At 60.9% G+C, this 18,428-nt stretch overlaps 2 protein-coding genes across 2 annotated transcripts; one reads left to right on the top strand and one right to left on the bottom strand.

The window, feature by feature from the left end:
- Positions 1-10,162: 10,162 nt before the first annotated feature.
- NDUFS6 (NADH:ubiquinone oxidoreductase subunit S6) lies at positions 10,163-17,486 on the bottom strand. Its single transcript, XM_040977637.1, has 4 exons — positions 17,298-17,486; positions 16,712-16,765; positions 10,722-10,844; positions 10,163-10,308 (listed from the first exon to the last, which is right to left on the bottom strand). The coding sequence occupies exons 1-4, from the start codon at positions 17,403-17,405 to the stop codon at positions 10,243-10,245; spliced, it is 351 nt and encodes a 116-aa protein (XP_040833571.1). The 5' UTR covers positions 17,406-17,486; the 3' UTR covers positions 10,163-10,242.
- A 172-nt stretch (positions 17,487-17,658) lies between these two features.
- MRPL36 (mitochondrial ribosomal protein L36) lies at positions 17,659-18,090 on the top strand. The gene is made up of 2 exons (XM_040977636.1): positions 17,659-17,697; positions 17,780-18,090. The coding sequence occupies exon 2, from the start codon at positions 17,790-17,792 to the stop codon at positions 18,027-18,029; it is 240 nt and encodes a 79-aa protein (XP_040833570.1). The 5' UTR covers positions 17,659-17,697; positions 17,780-17,789; the 3' UTR covers positions 18,030-18,090.
- Positions 18,091-18,428: the final 338 nt, after the last annotated feature.

The raw sequence follows: 18,428 nt of genomic DNA, 5'->3' as shown, positions 1-18,428 counted from the left end.
CAGGACTTGGACCCAGAACCCCCTGCAGAACTTGGCTATGAGACCACGGCATGCAGTGCCGCCTGACAGGTGTGTGCCTAAGGCCCACCTACTTCCTGCACATGGCTCCTCCACTGCGCACACACTACACAAACACTGCCCACATATACATGCACACAGATGTGCACTTTATACACAATACACTCCCCACACACATCTACACCCAGGCACACGGGGCCTGACTGGGGCCCGGCACTCCTCCCAGGCTGGACCCTAGGAAAGCACACTACACATACAGCTACACAAACATTATATCCACACACATATACTCAATACACACTCTGCACATGAACACTGCAATGCTACATGCACATGTGTGTACTAGAGTTCACAGTACACACCATGCATTCTACAAACACTACATACACGTGCATCCACACGACATACAATACAGCATGCACTGTACCCCCCTTACATGGTGAGATACATAATCCTACACTATACGCATGTGTGACAGCTCCATGTTATCCACACTTCACACTACATGCATGTGATGTGTGTACATGCCGAACACGTGACATTCCGACATCCTCAGGAAAGCTGAGCTCTTGGGATGTATGGAGGGTTAAACCACTGTGGCCCCATGCAGGCAGCTCAAGTCCCAGCTGCTCCACTTCCAGTCCAGCTCCCTGCTAACATGCCTGGGAGAGCAGCAGAGGAAGGCCAATGCTGAGCCCCTGCACCCACAGGGGGGACCCAGAGGAAGCTCCGGGCTCCTGGCTTCCACCTGGCTGCTGTGGCCATCTTGCGAGTGACCCAGTGGCTGGAGGATCTCTCTGTAACTCCATTGTTCAGGTAATAAAATGGATTGGTTTTGTTTAAAGGAACCTGCAGCTTTTCAGGGCACAGAGCTCCCAACCCCAGGATGCCTCCTCCCTGCCCTCCCCTGCACAGCTGGCTCCTCAGCTGACACAACTCGCTCTGTGCAGCCACATGGGGCAACGCCATGAAGAACTCCTGCTCTGTGTAGTCAGCTGAGGAGCAAGGCAAGGGGCCTGGGCACAGCCACAGGGCCACAGTGCGATGGCCAGACCACGGAGGCAGCAGCACCTCCTGCACAGCATGGCTGGGCGCTGATTCAGGAGAGCCCAGGATGGCCCACCCCAACTCACCCGGCCTCCTCCATGGTCAGGCCTCCTCTTGCCAACAAGTGTCAGCTCCTGGGACAGAGTGATGGGGGAGGGGACAAGGAGAGGCAGACAGACACCCGCATGGAGCCTGGACCTGCCACGCCCTGTCCAAGCAGCCCTCCAGGAGCCATCAGAAAGCCCTGGAGGAAGAGCCTGGCCCCAGCCAGGCGCCAGTGTGCTGGGAGTCTCTGCTCCTGAGGACATCAGGGGCGTGGACTAAGTGGCCTCCAAGGACAGTCATCCTTGCACCTTGCTCCAACCAGCAGGACTCACCTTTGCCCAAGCCCCAGAGGGTCCCCTGTGAAGGTGGATGCCCAGGAGAGAAAGCTTGCAGCTTCGTGTGCTGTATCAAGACAAGCTCTCCAGACACACCCTGCTCCGTGAGTCCAGCGGGGTCCCTGGTGTGGCCCTGCATGCAGCCCAGCATCAGATATTTTCAGGGCACAGAGTTCCCTTCTAGGGCCCCTCTGCGGAGGAGAGCAGCAGGCTCACCAGGAGGACAGGGAAGGCACAGCCTGACTGACAGCCTCCCACTGTCCCCAGCTCCAGCAAACCCTGGGGGAGAAAGAGATCCAGCTCCCCCACACAGACCGGGAGCACCAGAAACGCCTGCTCCGGGCCTGGGGCTGGCATGCGATGCAGCGAATTCAACTGTGCTTGCAGTGCCGCCCCTGGTGGAGGGCTGGCTGTGTCCACTGCCCTGCTTCCCAGGCAGGTACCTGCCAATGCACCTCCAAGGCAGCAGATGCTGGCCCCAATCCGGGGCCTCTGGTGGCATTCCCCACCCCTGGCTCCTGCCTGGCTCAGCCCTGGTTGTTGTGGCCATCTGGGGCATGGACCAGCACACGGAAGATCTCTGCCCCCCTCTGGGTCTGGCTTTAGATAAACACGTTTAAAAACAACACGTCCTGGTATACCAGTGCACATCTGTTTACACGTTCAGAGTGTCAAAGAGGAAGCCACCGCTGGCCTGGGGTGTGGCACTGGTCCCCCTCTACGCTATGGGTGACTCTCTGTCCCTGTGCGTGGCTGTCCACCCAACAGCACTACGGTGCTGGGGCTCCGAGCTCCCCACCCTGAAATATGGAATCACTGGACCCCAACTTCAGAGTGGGCTGTGCTCCTGTCCTGGTACAGCCCTCATCCACACAGCCACCGGAGGTCAGGGCTCCTGACACGTGCTATCTCAGCCAGGTCACCAAACGGGCATTGCCATGTCACATACACTGTGCTCACCCATGCCCCCCAACACACCCTCTGCTTGGCCATGTCCCTCTCTCTCTCTCTCTCTCACACACACACACACATATACCCTCTGCTTGGCCATGTATCATGCACACACGCACCCCTTCTGTGCTCAGCCTATCACACACACACCCTCTGTGCTCGGCTGTCACACACACACTGTGTGCCTGGCCAGCAGCATGTGGGAAGGTGTGGCAGGAGCCCCGAGGGTCACTGGCCACTGCACCTGAGAGGGGTGCCCAGGGCTGTGACCCAGCTGGGGCTCACCCAAACTTCACACCCACAGCCTCTGCCACATCCTCTTCAGCGCCCAGGCTGAGCCCCCAACCAGGTGGGCACCCAAGGGCCTACAGGCGCTCAGGCCACCTCCCTGCACAGCCGGGGACCCTGGGGACGGGCACAGTAAAAGGCTTCTCTCTAAGCGCTATGCAGGCTCCTCTTCTGGGTGCCCTCCTCCAGGACCCCCACAGCACACAACCTGCTGCCCCCGGCCACAAGCCGTGTCCAGGCCTGGATCTTGGAAGCACAGGAAGCTCGTGACGCTGGCCCAGGGCTCCCCGATGGGGCTTTGCTGCCGTCAGGCTGAGGCCCCAGGATGGTGTCTTAACCGGCAGGAGAGGGAGAAAGGGCCATGGCCACCTGAGCCCCAGCATGCTCCAGACAAGCAGGGAGGAGGCCACGTCCTCTCCCAGCTCTGCCAGGAGTCAGGGACAGTGCCTCACGGCTCCAGCCCAGCCATCGGCAAGGAGCAGGCACTCGGCCCGAGCAGCTGCCAGGGAAAGCAGCCCCCAGCAGCCTCGACCAGACAACAAGCTGGGTGTGCATGTGTTGTGTGTGTGCTAGGTATGTTTGGTGCCTGTGTGCATGCCTACATGTGTGTAGGTGTGTGTGCGTGTATGGCTGTCAGGTGCTTGTGTGTGTATGAGCTGTGTGTAGGTATGCATGGTGGCTCAGACAGGACCAAGCGTGCTGTGTCCCACCTGCATCTGGGAGTGAAGTGGGGGTTGAGGCAGCCACAGAGGCCCACAGAGACCCGGAAGTCACCAGGAAGCCCAGCTGCACAAGGAGACGGTATGGACACAAAGCAGGCGGGCGACAGAAAGTCCAAGGCACGCCAAGATGTGCTAGGTGTGTACCAGGGCTGCAGCTCTGGCAGAGGCCCCAGGACAGAGTTCACGGCTCCAGAGTCAGGCCCTCCTCCCACCAGGGCACCACCCAGGGCAGGTGCCAGGAGCCCTCCCCGGGGTCATTCTGAGCCTATGTGAGGAGGGGGTACACATGCAGCCCTCTGGGCCCCCTGGGGAGGCAGGTGGGCCAAGTGTGTGGCGGGAGGGGCTGGCAGGCCCCTGCAGGCCCCGACACCCACATTCCTGTTTCCACCTACAGGCCTGCAGGCTTGGGGTCTTCATGTCAGCGGGCCCAGGCCCTCGGAGGGCCAAGGTGGCACCTGTCACCACCGGCTCATGCCTGTGGAATGCGCCGCCCCCACCCATGCGCAGACCTGCAGGGTGAGGTGCTGGCCCAAGCCGTTGACGGGAGTCATCTGGCAGCCACCGGCTCTTAGCCGGTGGCAGCAAGGAGAGCGTCCAAATGCCAGTGCAGAGACACAGCCCGACAGTGAGAGGTGAGAACTGACAGCTCTGCCCCGGCCCCCGTCCTGGCCCCGTCTGTCACTGCTGGCACGGCTGAGGCCAGGATGGCTGGAGGGAGAGATGTGGCTCCCCAGGGCATGCTGCACATAGCCTCAAGTCTCAACAATGTCAGATGATGGCAACCAGGCTCATGGGAATGTGGCTCATGTGTGCACACACCATGATGTGTGCGGGCACACGCATGTCTGTCCCTTTGTGCCCAGTGTGTGCTGAAGACCACATGGTCAGGCCCTCTGTAAAGTGGTTCACCTCATGGCAGTGTGATCCCAACAGCCCTTGGGGGTACCCACATCCCTCCTCACTCTGAGGGGAAATCAAGGCACAGCCAAGCCAAGGCCAGGCCCTCTGGGTAATCTGGAGCAGTTCATGGCCTGGCCACTATGGTGGTGCCCAACACCCCTCCCTCCCATCACCCACTGTGACCGTCCCCCACACCCCTCCCTCCCATCACCCACTGTGACCATCCCCCCACACCCCTCCCTCCCATCACCCACTGTGACCGTCCCCCACACCCCTCCCTCCCATCACCCACTGTGACCGTCCCCCACACCCCTCCCTCCCATCACCCACTGTGACCGTCCCCCCACACCCCTCCCTCCCATCACCCACTGTGACCGTCCCCCACACCCCTCCCTCCCATCACCCACTGTGATCGTCCCCCCACACCCCTCCCTCCCATCACCCACTGTGACCGTCCCCCACACCCCTCCCTCCCATCACCCACTGCGCTGCCCCTGTGTTACACTGCCCATTGGGACAGCTTAGGGATCCTGTGTGGCCTCAGGCTCCAGTGACTCTAGGCAGCAGGTACATGGAGGAGCACTGGCTTTTGGATGGTTCTCTGGCCCAAGAAGCAACACAGTGTTCTAGGCAGTGTGGGGTGTTAAGACTGCCAGAGCAGGACCTGGTGCGGTGGCCTAGCAGCTAAAGTCCTTGCCTTGAATGTGCTGGGATCCCATATGGGCACCAGTTCTAATCCCAGCAGCTCCACTTCCCATCCAGCTCCCAGCTTGTGGCCTGGGGAAGCAGTCAAGGACGGCCTAAAGCCTTGGGACCCTGCACCCATGTGGGAGACCTGGAGAAGATTCCTGGCTCCTGGCTTCAGATCAGTGCAGCACTGGTCATTGCGGTCACTTGGGGAATGAATCATTGGACGGAAGATCTTCCTCTCTTTCTCTCCTCCTCTCTGTATATCTGACTTTGCAATAAAAAAAAAAGACTAGAAAGCAAGATAATTTCAATTTGCACTAAGGTTTATGATCCACTTTAAAAAAGAAAAAATAGACTGCCAGAGCAGGCCGCGTGAGAAGGGCACCATGTGCGGGTTCCCTGCTCCAGCCCCCTACAGGCATTCCCCAAACCTAAGTCGTGCCACCCCAGCCACTGGGACCAGCTCTGCCCACAACCTTGGCTCTGCTGCTGGCCCCAGACTGTTGACAGGCCCCACCCTGCCCTGACCTGTGGAGCTCAGCCTGGTCTCCATCTGCAGGTGACAACACTCCCCTGGCAGCTGCTCCAGAGGGCAGCCGATAACCCTGCTGAGAGTCCTTATCAGCGTCCTTCCTCCCCCGCTATCTCCTGAGAAAGAACAGGCGGCCAGGGCTGCACTCTGAGCCCACAGCACTGAGAGGGTAGGCAGGGGCACAGCAAGGCTGCCACGCACCCGGGGCCCGGATTCACCCAGCACTGCCCAGCGGACACCCAGGGAGAGTCATCCAAGGGACTCACACACTTCACTCACACAGCTGGACTGACGCTCACACTGTGCACACCCACAGCTGGACTGACACGCACACTCTGCTCACCCACAGCTGGGCTGACACGCACACTCTGCTCACCCACAGCTGGGCTGACACGCACACTGTGCACACGCACAGCTGGGCCGACCTGCACACTCTGCTCACCCACAGCTGGGCCGACCCACACATTGTGCTCACCCACAGCTGGGCTCACCTGCACACTGTACACACCCACAGCTGGGCCGACCTGCACGCTGTGCTCACCCACAGCTGGGCCGACCCGCACGCTGTGCTCACCCACAGCTGGGCCGACCTGCACGCTGTGCTCACCCACAGCTGGGCCGACCCGCACGCTCTGCTCACCCACAGCTGGGCCGACCCGCACGCTCTGCTCACCCACAGCTGGGCCGACCCGCATGCTCTGCTCACCCACAGCTGGGCCGACCTGCACACTGTGCTCACCCACAGCTGGGCTCACCTGCACACTGTACACACCCACAGCTGGGCCGACCTGCACACTGTGCTCACCCACAGCTGGGCCGACCTGCACACTGCACACCCACAGCTGGGCCGACCTGCACACTGCACAAACTCTCCTGTGTCTTTCTCCCCGTGGTCAGAGGGCAAGCAGAGAACTGTGTACTCAAGCACCTGGCAGTCCTGTACCCTCAGCTCTGGCTCGAGGTGACTCCATGCCCAGGCTGCAGGACCTGGGTCCACAGGAGGAGGGCAGGCCCACAGAGCCCTTCCTACCCCTTGTGGGCACGCAGGGCAAAGGGTGTCTCTTAGGACGGCTAGTCTCACATGAGCAAACACAGTCAGCCCACAGTTGTGACACAAGGAACTGCAGGCGACCATGCAGTGAAGGGGCTGCAGAAGTGGCTCCTACAGGCCATCAGCCACCCACCCAGCCCACACAGCTCAGGCCCTGGGACCATGGTCTTGAAATTGTCATCTGTCACCTACTGCCCCTGTGAAAGAATGTGGTTTGGGGTGGGCTGGATAACAGGAGGTCTTTGAGGCCTTCCGGGCAGGGCAGCACTCCAGGCTGGACCCTAGCAAGCCGACGTGTGGCCCCTGAACCAATGGTGACTGGACAACCGTGCCACGTGTGTACAGTCTTGTTTTGGAAACACAAGTACTGAAAGGCAGAAAGAGAAACAGAGATGGTCCCTCTGCTGATCACTCCCCAGACGGCTGCAATGGCTAGGAGCCAGCAGCTCCATCTGGGTGCCTCTGGTGGGCACAGGAGCCCATGCACCTGAGCCCTTGCTGCTGCTTCCTGGGGTGCACATGGGACCTGGCCAGGATGGCTGGCCACCTCTGAGACCTCCACACCCACCAAGGCTGAACAAATTCCCCTCATGATAGTCACCATGGCCTGTCAAGGTGCCCAGCCCTGACTCAGGGTCTGCCAGCATCTCATTGGCTGGGAAGATAGAATTACAGGAGCAGATTGCCCACGTCACTCTATCCCTGGATATGTGGCATCTGCCCCAGAGCTGTGTAAGCAGACACAAAGTTTCCCCCTGACCATCCTGGAATCTGTCATAAAGATCCCAGGCAGGCAGCCCGTACTCTGTAACACTGCCTTTCAGACACATCAGTCATGTGACATCACCCAGTGACGTCACCGTCACATGACACTGCCGTTGATGGCATCACTGGGAGGCCCTGTCAGCTGCGTGTCTCTTGCACGCCAACACATCCTTATACCCCTACTCATCTCGGGGGGAGGGCATGGGCTGCGACGAGGACTGCCCTCCAGACCCTGAGCACAGGCGACTCTCTCCCGGCCACTGACATCATGGCAGAGGCAGCTGGGGCTACTCTGGAGCCTCCCTCGCACCTCGTGTGGTGCCTGCTGTCAGCCAGCCGGCCCACCCTGCACTAGGGCCCAAGGGAACACTGGCTAGCCCGTCCCCGCTGCCTGCTGTCTTGCTGCTGACCGCACACCCCCACCTAAGGCAGGCACGGCGCCTCGGCTTTAATTACCTGACGTGAGCACTGGGGTCCATCAACGCCGTAAGCCCTGGGGCACGGGTGGCACACACCAATTACCTGCAACTCCCTCTGACTCTTTGCAAATGAGACCTTTAGTTAGACTGCTTGGGGAGAAAGCCCGCCGCTGCCAGCCGTGCCCTATCACACAGCGCTCAGGACACCTAGGACTCCACGAGCATCCCAGGATAAAGACCTGCGGGGCCAAGTCACAGACACCAGGGGCCAAGGGCAAACGCACCCCCCCCCCCCGCCCTGCTCTCTGCGGTTCAGCTCCATGGCCAGCTGGGGTAGGGGGCCGGAGCCAGTGCCAGTCAGAGGCCAGCAGTGACCTCACAGGGCACACCTAGAGTACTGGGCCTTGAGGCCACAGCAGGGCAGGGCTGGTTCCCACCAAGAAGAGCAGAGAGAGGAAGATACCTCACAGCTAACCTGGCAGGGGGCTGCGCAGGCCCTACCCAGCCTTGGCACCGGGGTGTGAGGGCCTGGTCCTCACCGCCTGGAGCCTCTGAGGCAGGTAAAACCCAGAGAGCTGTCCTGGAATGTTCCACAGGCCTTGTTGTAGACCTGATTTCCCCTTCAAGTAAGCACATGGAACATGGCAGGCTCAGAAAGGAGACCTGGCAGGGTGGCCAGCAGGGTGAAGAGTGGGCACCGGCAATGGAAGCATTGGCTCACTGGTTCTTGGTAAGGGATTCTGGCTAAATGCAACAGCCCTAGGTCAGGGAGCTGGCCAGGCTACAGACACACCTGGGTTTGATGAGGGCTGAGTGTGCAGCTGGCTGAGCTGACCTCAGTACCACGAGCAAAGGCTAACCCGACACCCGCGCAACGACCACCAGCCTGCAATTAAGCCAGCACCTGCAGCACAGCTGCACCTGAACCAGACTGAGCCCACCCTGTGCCACCATCCCACCCAGATCTGTGGAGTTGCCCAGCACCGGGCTCACCATAGAGCAAGGCGGTCCACACAGCAGTCTGGGGCATCTGTATCCAACACAGCAGTTCCAGCCTGATGTAAGCCTATGGAGCCGTGTACATCTCTGACTAGACAACACAAGGCATGTTCCCATACGCAGGCCCTTGCTGTAAGGCACTCCCTTCCCCACAACCTCAGAGGCCCTTGGGGAACTTAGACAAGGAGACACTGAATGCAGGTCTGTCCCCGCAGTCCTGGGTGACAACAGCCCCAGGGGTCACCTCTGAGGACAGATGTGCCAGCTCCTGTCTTGTCTCTGAGAACGCCGCCTGGAGCTTTCCAGAGTCAGGCATGGTCAGCCAAGCAGCACCCTGGAGTGCCCAGTAGACCCTGCTGTAATACTGATGCCAGCCTCTGAGGGGTGAGCGTGCTCCAGCCGCTAGGCCCTGCTGCCGGCCCGAGAGTGCCCCCTGCTGCCCAGGGTGGAACAGCCAGATCTCCTGCTGTCGCAGTCACTGGACACAGGCTCGGACCTTCAGCCAGGGCTGTCCCCGACCCCCCAGCACAGGAGGCCCACTGTCTAGGCTGCATCGACTGCACAATCCTGCCTCTGCCGGGTGGGTGCAGGGGTCAAGGACTAGGATCCTGTCCACACGAGGAGCTCTCTGCAGGGCTGGGAAGGCCACCGCGGGCAGCCAGAGTCAGACTGCCACACCAGGACACTCCTCTGCACCTCTCCTGCCCGCTCCCACCTGGGCCTAGCTCCGGAGCCAACACCTCCCCCCTCAGCCACTACTCTCTAGAGACCAGGGGACAGGCCCCTCCGAGCCACCCGGCCACCCTAGAAGGCCACTTAGAGCCGTGCCTGGAACACAGGGTCTGTCCTGACCCCTCAGTTTTGGAAAACATAGAAAACATAGAAACCCACAGCCCAGATGCCCACCAGAGGGGAAGCAGGACCAAAAGCAGGAAGGGGAATTGATTCAGGACTCCCAGAGGCTTGGCAGGGACCACACTGTCACCTCCAGCACCACCCCCTCCCCTCCTGTGACCCTCCCAGCTCCTCCCACGTTGGCACCAGCATGCATCTGGGCCAGGATGAGAGCCACAAGCAGTCGAGGTGCTGGTGTGGGGTCCCACACCCCAGCCGGATCAGCAGCCGGTCCTGGGCTCCTGTTTACACTTTCCATGGGCGTTTGCATTCTCAGTGGCCCATGTGACTTTTCACGGCCTCAAACGTCGGCAGGCACCCTAGGAGTTAACCGTGACTCTGCAGGCCAGCGGCCTGGCCAGGCCTCTACCCATGCTGTGTGACCCTGGTGGGCCGCCTCAATGCAAACCCCAAATATTTCTGCAAAGTCTGCAGGCGCTACCTGCCCCCCACCCTGCCTTGCCCAAGGAGGGTAGTTGCTTTGCATGCAGGAAGGACACACGGGGTCACCCAAGCCAAGCAGCCTTTATTGAGCACGCAGACAACCCCTGGACCACTGCCTTCACGGCACCCCGCTGGACTCCACCTAGTGTCGCTGCTGCTTGAACTGCAGTCCGCAGTAGCCACATGTCCCGGTCTTCGTGTCCTTGTCCTGAGAGGAGAAAGGGGCAACCTGACACACCCACTTCCGAGCCCAGTGTCCACACGTTACAGCTGGGAGACAGACACCAGTGGAGCCCTAAGGCTCTAGGACAGCTGAGGACATGCACGGGCTCTAGCCCCACCCTCAGGCAAACACCCAGAGTCTCAGGAGACAAGGGTAACCCCAGGAAGGCACTGCCCACCCACCCAAACAGAACAGAGTGCTGGGGGTGGGAGGTTGAGTGGGCAAGGCTAGGAGGCATGCGTGGACACTGCAGCATGTGCGGGCACGTGTGGGTGTGTGCAGGTGTGTGCGAGTGTATGCAGGCATGTGCGGGTCTGTACAGGCATGTACAGGAGTGTGCAGGCGTGTGTGGGCATGTGATGGCATGTGTGGCTCTGCGTGTGCAGGTGTCAGCTCACCAGGTTGATGTACACCTTCGGGTGGCCGAGTGCCCCACCTCCGCCATCACACGCAACCACACGATTCTGCACGTCGCTCACAGGCTGCTCTGCTATCAGGTCAATGGCAAAGTTCTCATTCACCTGCAGCAAAGGAAGAGAGAACTGAGACGCAGGGGATAGGGTCAGACACGCGGGCCCCACGCGAAGGAACAAATCCCAGATTTCGAGAACCACAGCAAACAGGTTTCCTTTGGCCCTTCTCAAACTTGGTTGCCCACCCTGCACTGTTGGCACCCTTCTGGCCCACACACGGGCAGGCACACATACACATAGGCACACATATCTCCTGCCCCTCGAGTGAGTCCAAATGAGCCCTTTCTTATAAGCGCCTCATTTCTTTCCAGGAGTGTGACCTCAGGTGACGTCAAGGCAGCGCTGGATGGACCAGGGTCAGCTCCACGCTCGCAGCTCCAACATCACAGCAGGGACCCTGACTGTGCAGGTGTCTCACGGCCTGGGCTCCTGGAGGTCCACATCCCGCCCAGGCCCACCGCACCCACTGCCTCCACCTCCTTGAGTGCTCAGGGAAGGGCTTTCCAAGCTGCCTCCTGTGTCCACCCTTCCCGGCTCTGGCCAGGGAGAGTCCCCTTTCCCACCAAGAAGCAGGGTCCTCTCCAGGAAGATGGGGTGGGGTGCTACAGGCATGGGGCTGTGGGCCCCTCAGGGGTACCAAGTGAGACATTAAACAACCAGAAGCATGGGGGGCAGGTTCCCGCACACACATGTCCATGTGACTACATGTGCACACACATGTACACATGATCTCACACACACACTAGCCAAAGGACAGCTCCAGATTCTGGTGCAAAGGCCATGATTGCCCATTCACCCAGCCCATGGAGGCCTAGGGCTCCACACCCTATAGCATGGTGCAGGTGGGGCTCACAGAGGCGTTTCTGCGGGTATTGGCTCTGCCGTAGCACCCGTAAAAGGCTCAGGAGTCCCTCGGTGGTTGTCAGGCACCTGTCAGCTGCCTGTTCCACCTGCAGACGGGCCAGCCCCCAGCCCCACCAGGGTCAGGTGCTGTGGGCCCCCTGCAGCAGTCCTCTCGAGACACAGGGTCTGCAGTCATATCCTCCTGGGCCGGGGGCTTCACCGGTGGCTCTGCCACCCCGTCCAACGGCCATCCCTTCCTGGCCGACTGGACTCCTCACACTCAGGGTCTTGCAGCGTCCCACCCCCCACTCGGTGTCAGGAACATGTCACCTGAACCTCATCAAGAACAGCCCTTGCTCGGCCACTCCAGTACTCCTGGTCCCTGTACCTCCAGCCTGTAGGGCCTTGGTGCCTCAGCAGGGACATACCCACCCCACTGCTCCTGGGCTGTGGTGTCACCATTTGCTGGGGCCACTGCAGCTTGTCGGTGAACTTGGCCCGGGTGGACGCCCAAGCCACTGACAGAGCAACGGCCACCACCTGTCCATCAGCTCTGCCCTAGCAGTCAGTGCCACCCTCTGCCCGGCTCCGTGGCTCACCAACAGATTCCCACAGAACTGCCCATCAGCTGCGTCCCTGCGGGTGCCATCTGAGCAACTCCAAGCAAAAAGGCCCACTCATTTGGAAAGGCATCAAGACCTTCCCAAGGTTAGCTCACCTCCCAGTGGCCACATAAGCAGATCGGGGCTAGGCCGAGGTCGGGCCGTACTCTGCAACCTTGCCAGGTACACCTGCAGCTGGGACCCCAGCAGGCACGCCCATGCGGGGGTCCTGGCGATACCTCAGTCAGAACAAAGCCAAGCCACAACTGAAAACCCAGGGCCACCCTGGAGGGCTGGGGGCAAGGCCATGAGGCCCCGCAAGGACCCTAAACATGGACACCCAGTGTGCGTGGAGCCATGCCCCAGGGACCACCCTGGAGGGCTGGGGGGCAAGGCCATGGGACCCCGCAAGGACCCTAAACATGGACACCCACTGTGCACGAAGCCACGCCCCAGGGACCATCCTGGTGTAGGGCGGCACTCACTGCACACGTGGTCTCCACGAGAGACTGGAGTCTGTCCCCAAAGATGTGACCTGTGGTGGAAGTTACAGGAGACCTGGGAGTGTCCCACAGTAAGCTGGGATGATGGATGGACACATGATGGATCCCAGAGCCCCGGGTTCCCCATTGACCCCAAAGCCCCTTCCTGGGCTTCATGATATGGAAAGGTCACAAAGCCATCGGTGTTTCTTCTGACTCCCCTGTGGAGCACAGCCATGGTTCACCTAGTGAGGATGGCAGCAAGTTCTGCCCAGCCGCAGACTCCCAGGCACACATGCACGCAGCGAGCTAGCAGCAGCACAGGTGGACCCGCCACACCAGCTCAGGCAAAATCAGTAGCAGTCAAGGAGGTCTAGGTGTCCAGCTGCAGGATCAGACAAGGCTGGCTAGGCTAGCAGGGAAGAGGGGAGACCCGGCCCGGCCATCCAGACCCCTCCCCAGGGACAGGGCCAGTGGGGCAGGGTTGACCCAACTCGGCCATCCAAACACCCTCCCCAGGACAGGGCCAGCAGGCCAGGGGAGACCTGACCTAGCCATCCAGTCGGCCCTACTAGCTCACTTTTCAAAGGCCAGGACAGAGCTGGTGTCTGTGGCTCAGTGGTGGCCAGGCTGTGACCCTGTGTGGCAATAAGGGGACACAATCACTCATGGAATCAACCCAAACAGGTCGTGGTGTTTGTGTGTGACGGCTGCCAGGCCCTGAGTGTGGGTGTCCTCGGTCCCTCACAGCCAGCAGGGTCCTTCCCACTGCTCACCATGGCCACCAGGCACAGCAAAGTCCCTCCCTGGCCAAGGGAATCCAAGGGACGCCATACCTCCTACCCCTGAGCAAGTGCACTGGCAGGGTCAGCCACAAAATTGTTCCTAGCCAAGCTTTTCTGCCCAGCTCTATAGAGACACGGGCAGCTCTCCCAGGAGGGAGCTGACAGGAGCAGAGACACCAGGCCACAGGCTCCAGGTGGCCCTCGGCGCGGCAGACCCAGCAAGCCTGCAGGCTCAGCCATGGAAGACGCAGCCGGAGCAGCCAGCCATGCAAATGAAGCCTCCTGGTGCAAATGAGGCAGCGTCTGCCCCAGTGACAGCGTGTCAGTGGCAGTGCCAGCAGACGCCAGCCGAGCTCAGCAGGCGGTAAGGCTGGGCTCGACACAGCGCGACGCGGTGACTGACGCAGGACTGCCCTCCTGTCATTTACGGCCCGCACCGCGGGGCAACCCTGACCTTCTGTGATTAACGTCTGCTCGCCAGCGCTCAGCGCGCCACAGGAATACAAAGAAGCCAGCAGGAAACACGGCCCACACAACACTACACTGCTGCTACCACTGCTGCCTTCACCAGGGGGAGAAGATGGGCACCAGTGGGCACAAAGAAGGCATCAGGGAAAAGTCCATCATGGCAGCCACATGCCTGGGCACACACCACCCCTGCCCTGGCCACGGCAGCCACACACCTGGGCAGGAGCCAGCCCCACCCCAGCCATGGCAGCCACACGCCTGGGTACATGGTGTCCCCACCTGTACCGATAGGGTCAACAGGTGACCACCTGAGGAGTGGGCACTGTCACCGGCAGGTCTGCTCAAGCTGAGAGGAGTCTAGCAAAGGACGAAATCCACTGAGTGGGGTCAAGGAGGAGCACGGGGGAGATGCCCAGAGACCCAAAACCTTTCCACAGCACATCTGCACCTTTCACCACCAATGGTCACGCTGAGCTGCACACGCGTGTCCCTGCAGGCGAGTGTGCAGGCCTGCAGACACTGCTCAGAGGCAGGCTTGGGACCAGCTGTCCCCTACACTCTGACCCAGCAGGGACGGCACCTCCCAGTGTTTCTCTCCCCACTCAGTGTCTCTTCTCTCCTCTCTCTGTTTTTTCCCACCTGCACCCCTCCTGCCCCCATCTCTCCTGTCTGTCCTCTCTCCCTCCTTCTCTTTGTCTTGCTCTGTCTCCTCTCTCTGTCTCATCTCTCTCTTGTTCTCTATCCTTCCTCCCTGTCCTCACTCTTGATCTCGCTTGATCTCTCTCCTCCCTCTCCCTTGCCACTATGGTTTCCATCAGACCTTTTTGGGGGAGCAGAGTCCTGGGGTTCTCCTTCAGCCAGGAAATTCATGTCAAAGCCGGAAAGCTTTTGCTCCACTCCAACACCGTCACACGGCCAGGGAGGAGATGGTAGGACAAGGGTGCAATGTGGGCACAGGCGACACTGCCCAAGAGACAGGCCAAGCCTCCTGAGCACGGAAGCAAAGCAGGCTCCACCACCTGGAACCAGTCCAGCTCATCCCAGCAGGACAGTGCAGCTGTTGCTAAGACCCAGCCCTAAGCCAGCCCCACTCCACTCCAGGCAGCCACCCCTGACGACAGGACCTTTAGCTCTGCCTCCAGTCACCTCATCCAAGCACCCCTAGGGCTGCACCTGGGAATCCCCGCACTGCCTGCCAGGCCACATTTGTATATGCGAGGCATTTCATACAAAGGGTAGCCACGGGGCCTTTCCACTCATGCCCAGAGCTCGATCCACTTGCCAAATGGCACCAGCATGGACCCATTCTGGGCTCCCAGCCTGGATATACAGCCATGCCCACCCGACAATTCTCGGCCCCGTGGGCAAACCAGACAAGCTGACACGGCCATACAGCCCCAAGGACACCAGTGGTCCATTCCACAGCGGCCTAGAAGCTGTTTTCTTTCCTCTCTCTCCTTCACGTGCCACTGGCTCCCCTTCGAATCCAGCTCCAGCTACCATGCCGAAAAGGCAGCAGGCGATGACCAAGTGCAGGGGTCCCTGAGGCCACTTGGGAGACCTGGAGGAAGCTCCTGGTTATGGCCTGACCCGGTGCTGGCTGCTGGCGCCAGCTGGGAAACGAGCCAGCAGGTGGAAGATCTATCTCTGACTCTTAAGATTCACCTTCTCCCTCATTCTGTACGCAGGGATCGGTGGCGTGCAGCACATCCACATATCCACCACACAGTGCCACCATCACCAACATCAAGTCCAGAACTTTCTCTCCTTCCCAAAGGCAAGCTCCAAGGCCAGGGGATGGGGAGGGCTCCCTCCCTGGGAACCTGCAGGGTCTGTGGAACTTCCCTCTGAGTTCCCAAGGTCAGTATTACCAGGGCCAGAGGACAGGGAGAGTGAACCATGACCACAGAATGGCTGAACTGGGCGCAGGCAAGCACCTTCCCCTGGTATGGCCCACCCCCCAGTCCACACACAGCTGCCAAGGGCACTGTTGCCACTGTCCACTGCCCAAACGTCTCCAAGGCCCTGTCCAACTCTCCCAGGGCGAGGGAAGGGCACTTCTGAGGCCCTCACTCCTTCCAGCAGCTCCCACAGCACCCACAAGCTCCCATGCTCACTGTGGGGACACCCTGAGGACATGGTGGGACAACCCATGTGCACTTACCCAGACACATGCGGCAGACACCACACGTGACAACACCACCCATCCACTTCCTGTGCCCACCATGCCAACTGAGGGCCAGGGACAGGGCTTCAGTACTGGCCCAACTCTACAGTGCCATCCAGAGCCCAGGAGCCATGTACCAGCACCTGCCAAGTCCTTCTAAGAACTATGGTCAGCACTCAGGTCACCCCAACACCACCAGGACTTCAGGGCCCAGACACCAACAGGAAAAGGTACCCAGCAGCCAGTGCCTGACAAAGAGTTACCCCTAGACACCAGAGCCTGGGGAGCCCCCACAGTAACCAAGGGGCCATTCTCTCGGGCCTGACCTTTAGGCCCATGCAGGACCGGGGCTCAGCCGCCACTGCCCGCTCCCCTCTGGCCCTGGAACTGGCCTTGGCCCAACACCAGAATGTTTGATCCTTGGATGGAAGGAGGAAGTCCCACCTGGGGAAAGGTTAGGGTTAGAGCAAGAAGAACCCACAGGCCGGCAGGGCAGGCAGTCCTGGTGTGGGAGGTGTAGTTATGTATGCCCAGCTCCACTCCCACTCATGCCCAACCATCCACTCACCTCTTTCTGGCGACCCTCAAACCGAATCCTCCTGTAGTCCTGGTCATCATACACCTAGGGGGAACAGGAGTGGGCATCAATGCAGACAAAAGTCTCTGAGGGTGACCTGGATCCCAACCACAGGTCCCCAGAGCGCCACATGAACCCTAAGAAGCCCAAGGCGAGGCCGTGGCCAGCAGTGCCAGCCCCTGAACCTGGGTGGACAACAGGCAGAATGGTGGATAGGACGAAACTCACACATCTGGGCATACCTGAGGGGGATGGTGCCCACACACAGTGCACACCTGAGGGGGAGGGCACCCACTCAATGCACACCTGAGGGGGAGGGCACCCACTCAATGCACACCTGAGGGGGATGGCACCCACTCAATGCACACCTGAGGGGGATGGCACCCACTCAACGCACACCTGTGGGGGATGGCACCCACTCAATGCACACCTGAGGGGGATAGCATCCACTCAATGCACACCTGAGAGGGATGACGCCAACACACAGTGCACACCTGAGAGGGATGACGCCAACACATCGACCACGTCGCACCCAGCACAGCCACGCTCGGCCTACGGGACCCCCAGGAGGCAATACCTGACCGGTATGCGTGATCTTCTCCCCGGTGCGGGCCACTCGCACCCCGAATCCCCGCGTGCCCCGGGGCAGCCACAGCAGGCGGCGGAAGGTCAACGCTGCCGCCATCTTGACAGGTGACCCTCGACCCGGCGCGCCGTAGCGCCGACGGCCGACGCATGCGTACGGCTCGCGGCGTTTCTGGGGCTTATTTTGCTCTAAGTAGGCGGGGCGGGAGCGAGGCGCAAGTAGTGCGCCTGCGCAATGACAGAGGGCGAGCCTGTCCAAAGACTGCTTGGCAGGGGCCCCGCCCTACCACGTGATGCGCCGCCATCTTCCTTCCTGGCGTCGGCGCGGGTTCGCCTCACTGCGCAGGCGCGTGGCGAGGCCCGTGGCTGGCATACGCTGCACTGCTTTCCAGGTCAGTGTCGGGGTTCCCTGGGCTCGCGGGAGGCGTTGTGGGACCCCGGGAGCCGCGCTGACCCCCTGTGCGCCGTCCGCAGGTCGCCCGCCATGGCCACCTCCCTGGTGCGGACGCTCGTGGGCCTGAGCGCGGGCCTGCTGCGCCCCCCGCGCGTCCCCGTGCCCGCGCTGCTGGCGGGGAGCCCGGCGGCCGGCCTGCAGCTCGCGCTGGGCTTCAAGACCAAGGCCGTGCTGCGGAAGCGCTGCCGGGACTGCAGCCTGGTGAAGCGGCGCGGCCGCTGGTTCGTGCATTGCAAGAGCAACCCGCGCCACAAGCAGCGGCAGATGTAGTGGCGGCTCCGCGGGCGCAGGCTCCGTCACTGCACCTTTCAAATAAAAACCAATCTCCTTTGTAAACAAGAAGCTCGTTGGTTTTCGCGTATTGGAAGAGTGACCGATGGGATGGGGAGAGGTCGTCACCCAGTCCGCCCCCCAAGCCCACGCTGCGGGAAGAGATTCATCTCCCAGTTCTGGGGGTGGCACTCGCTCTTCCACCACGTTGTACAGGGTTGACTGCAAGCGGGCAGCCGTGAGCGTGAGCCACAAACTCGGGAGCGCTGGGTCGGGCTGCACGCAGCTCCTCGAGGGGCAGAGCTGAGGCCGGGTTAGTGCAAGGAGAGCTGTGAGGGAGAGTGCGTGCAAATGGGGCAGTGGTGGAAAAGCCAGCCACTCACATCCCAGACAGGGACC

This window comes from Ochotona curzoniae, unplaced genomic scaffold (genome assembly GCF_017591425.1).
Source record: "Ochotona curzoniae isolate NIBS_2020 unplaced genomic scaffold, NIBS_Ocur_1.0 contig_2754, whole genome shotgun sequence".
Lineage (NCBI taxonomy): Eukaryota > Metazoa > Chordata > Mammalia > Lagomorpha > Ochotonidae > Ochotona > Ochotona curzoniae.
The sequence above is the reverse complement of the archived record's forward strand: the minus strand, read 5'-3'. Positions and strand labels throughout refer to the sequence as shown.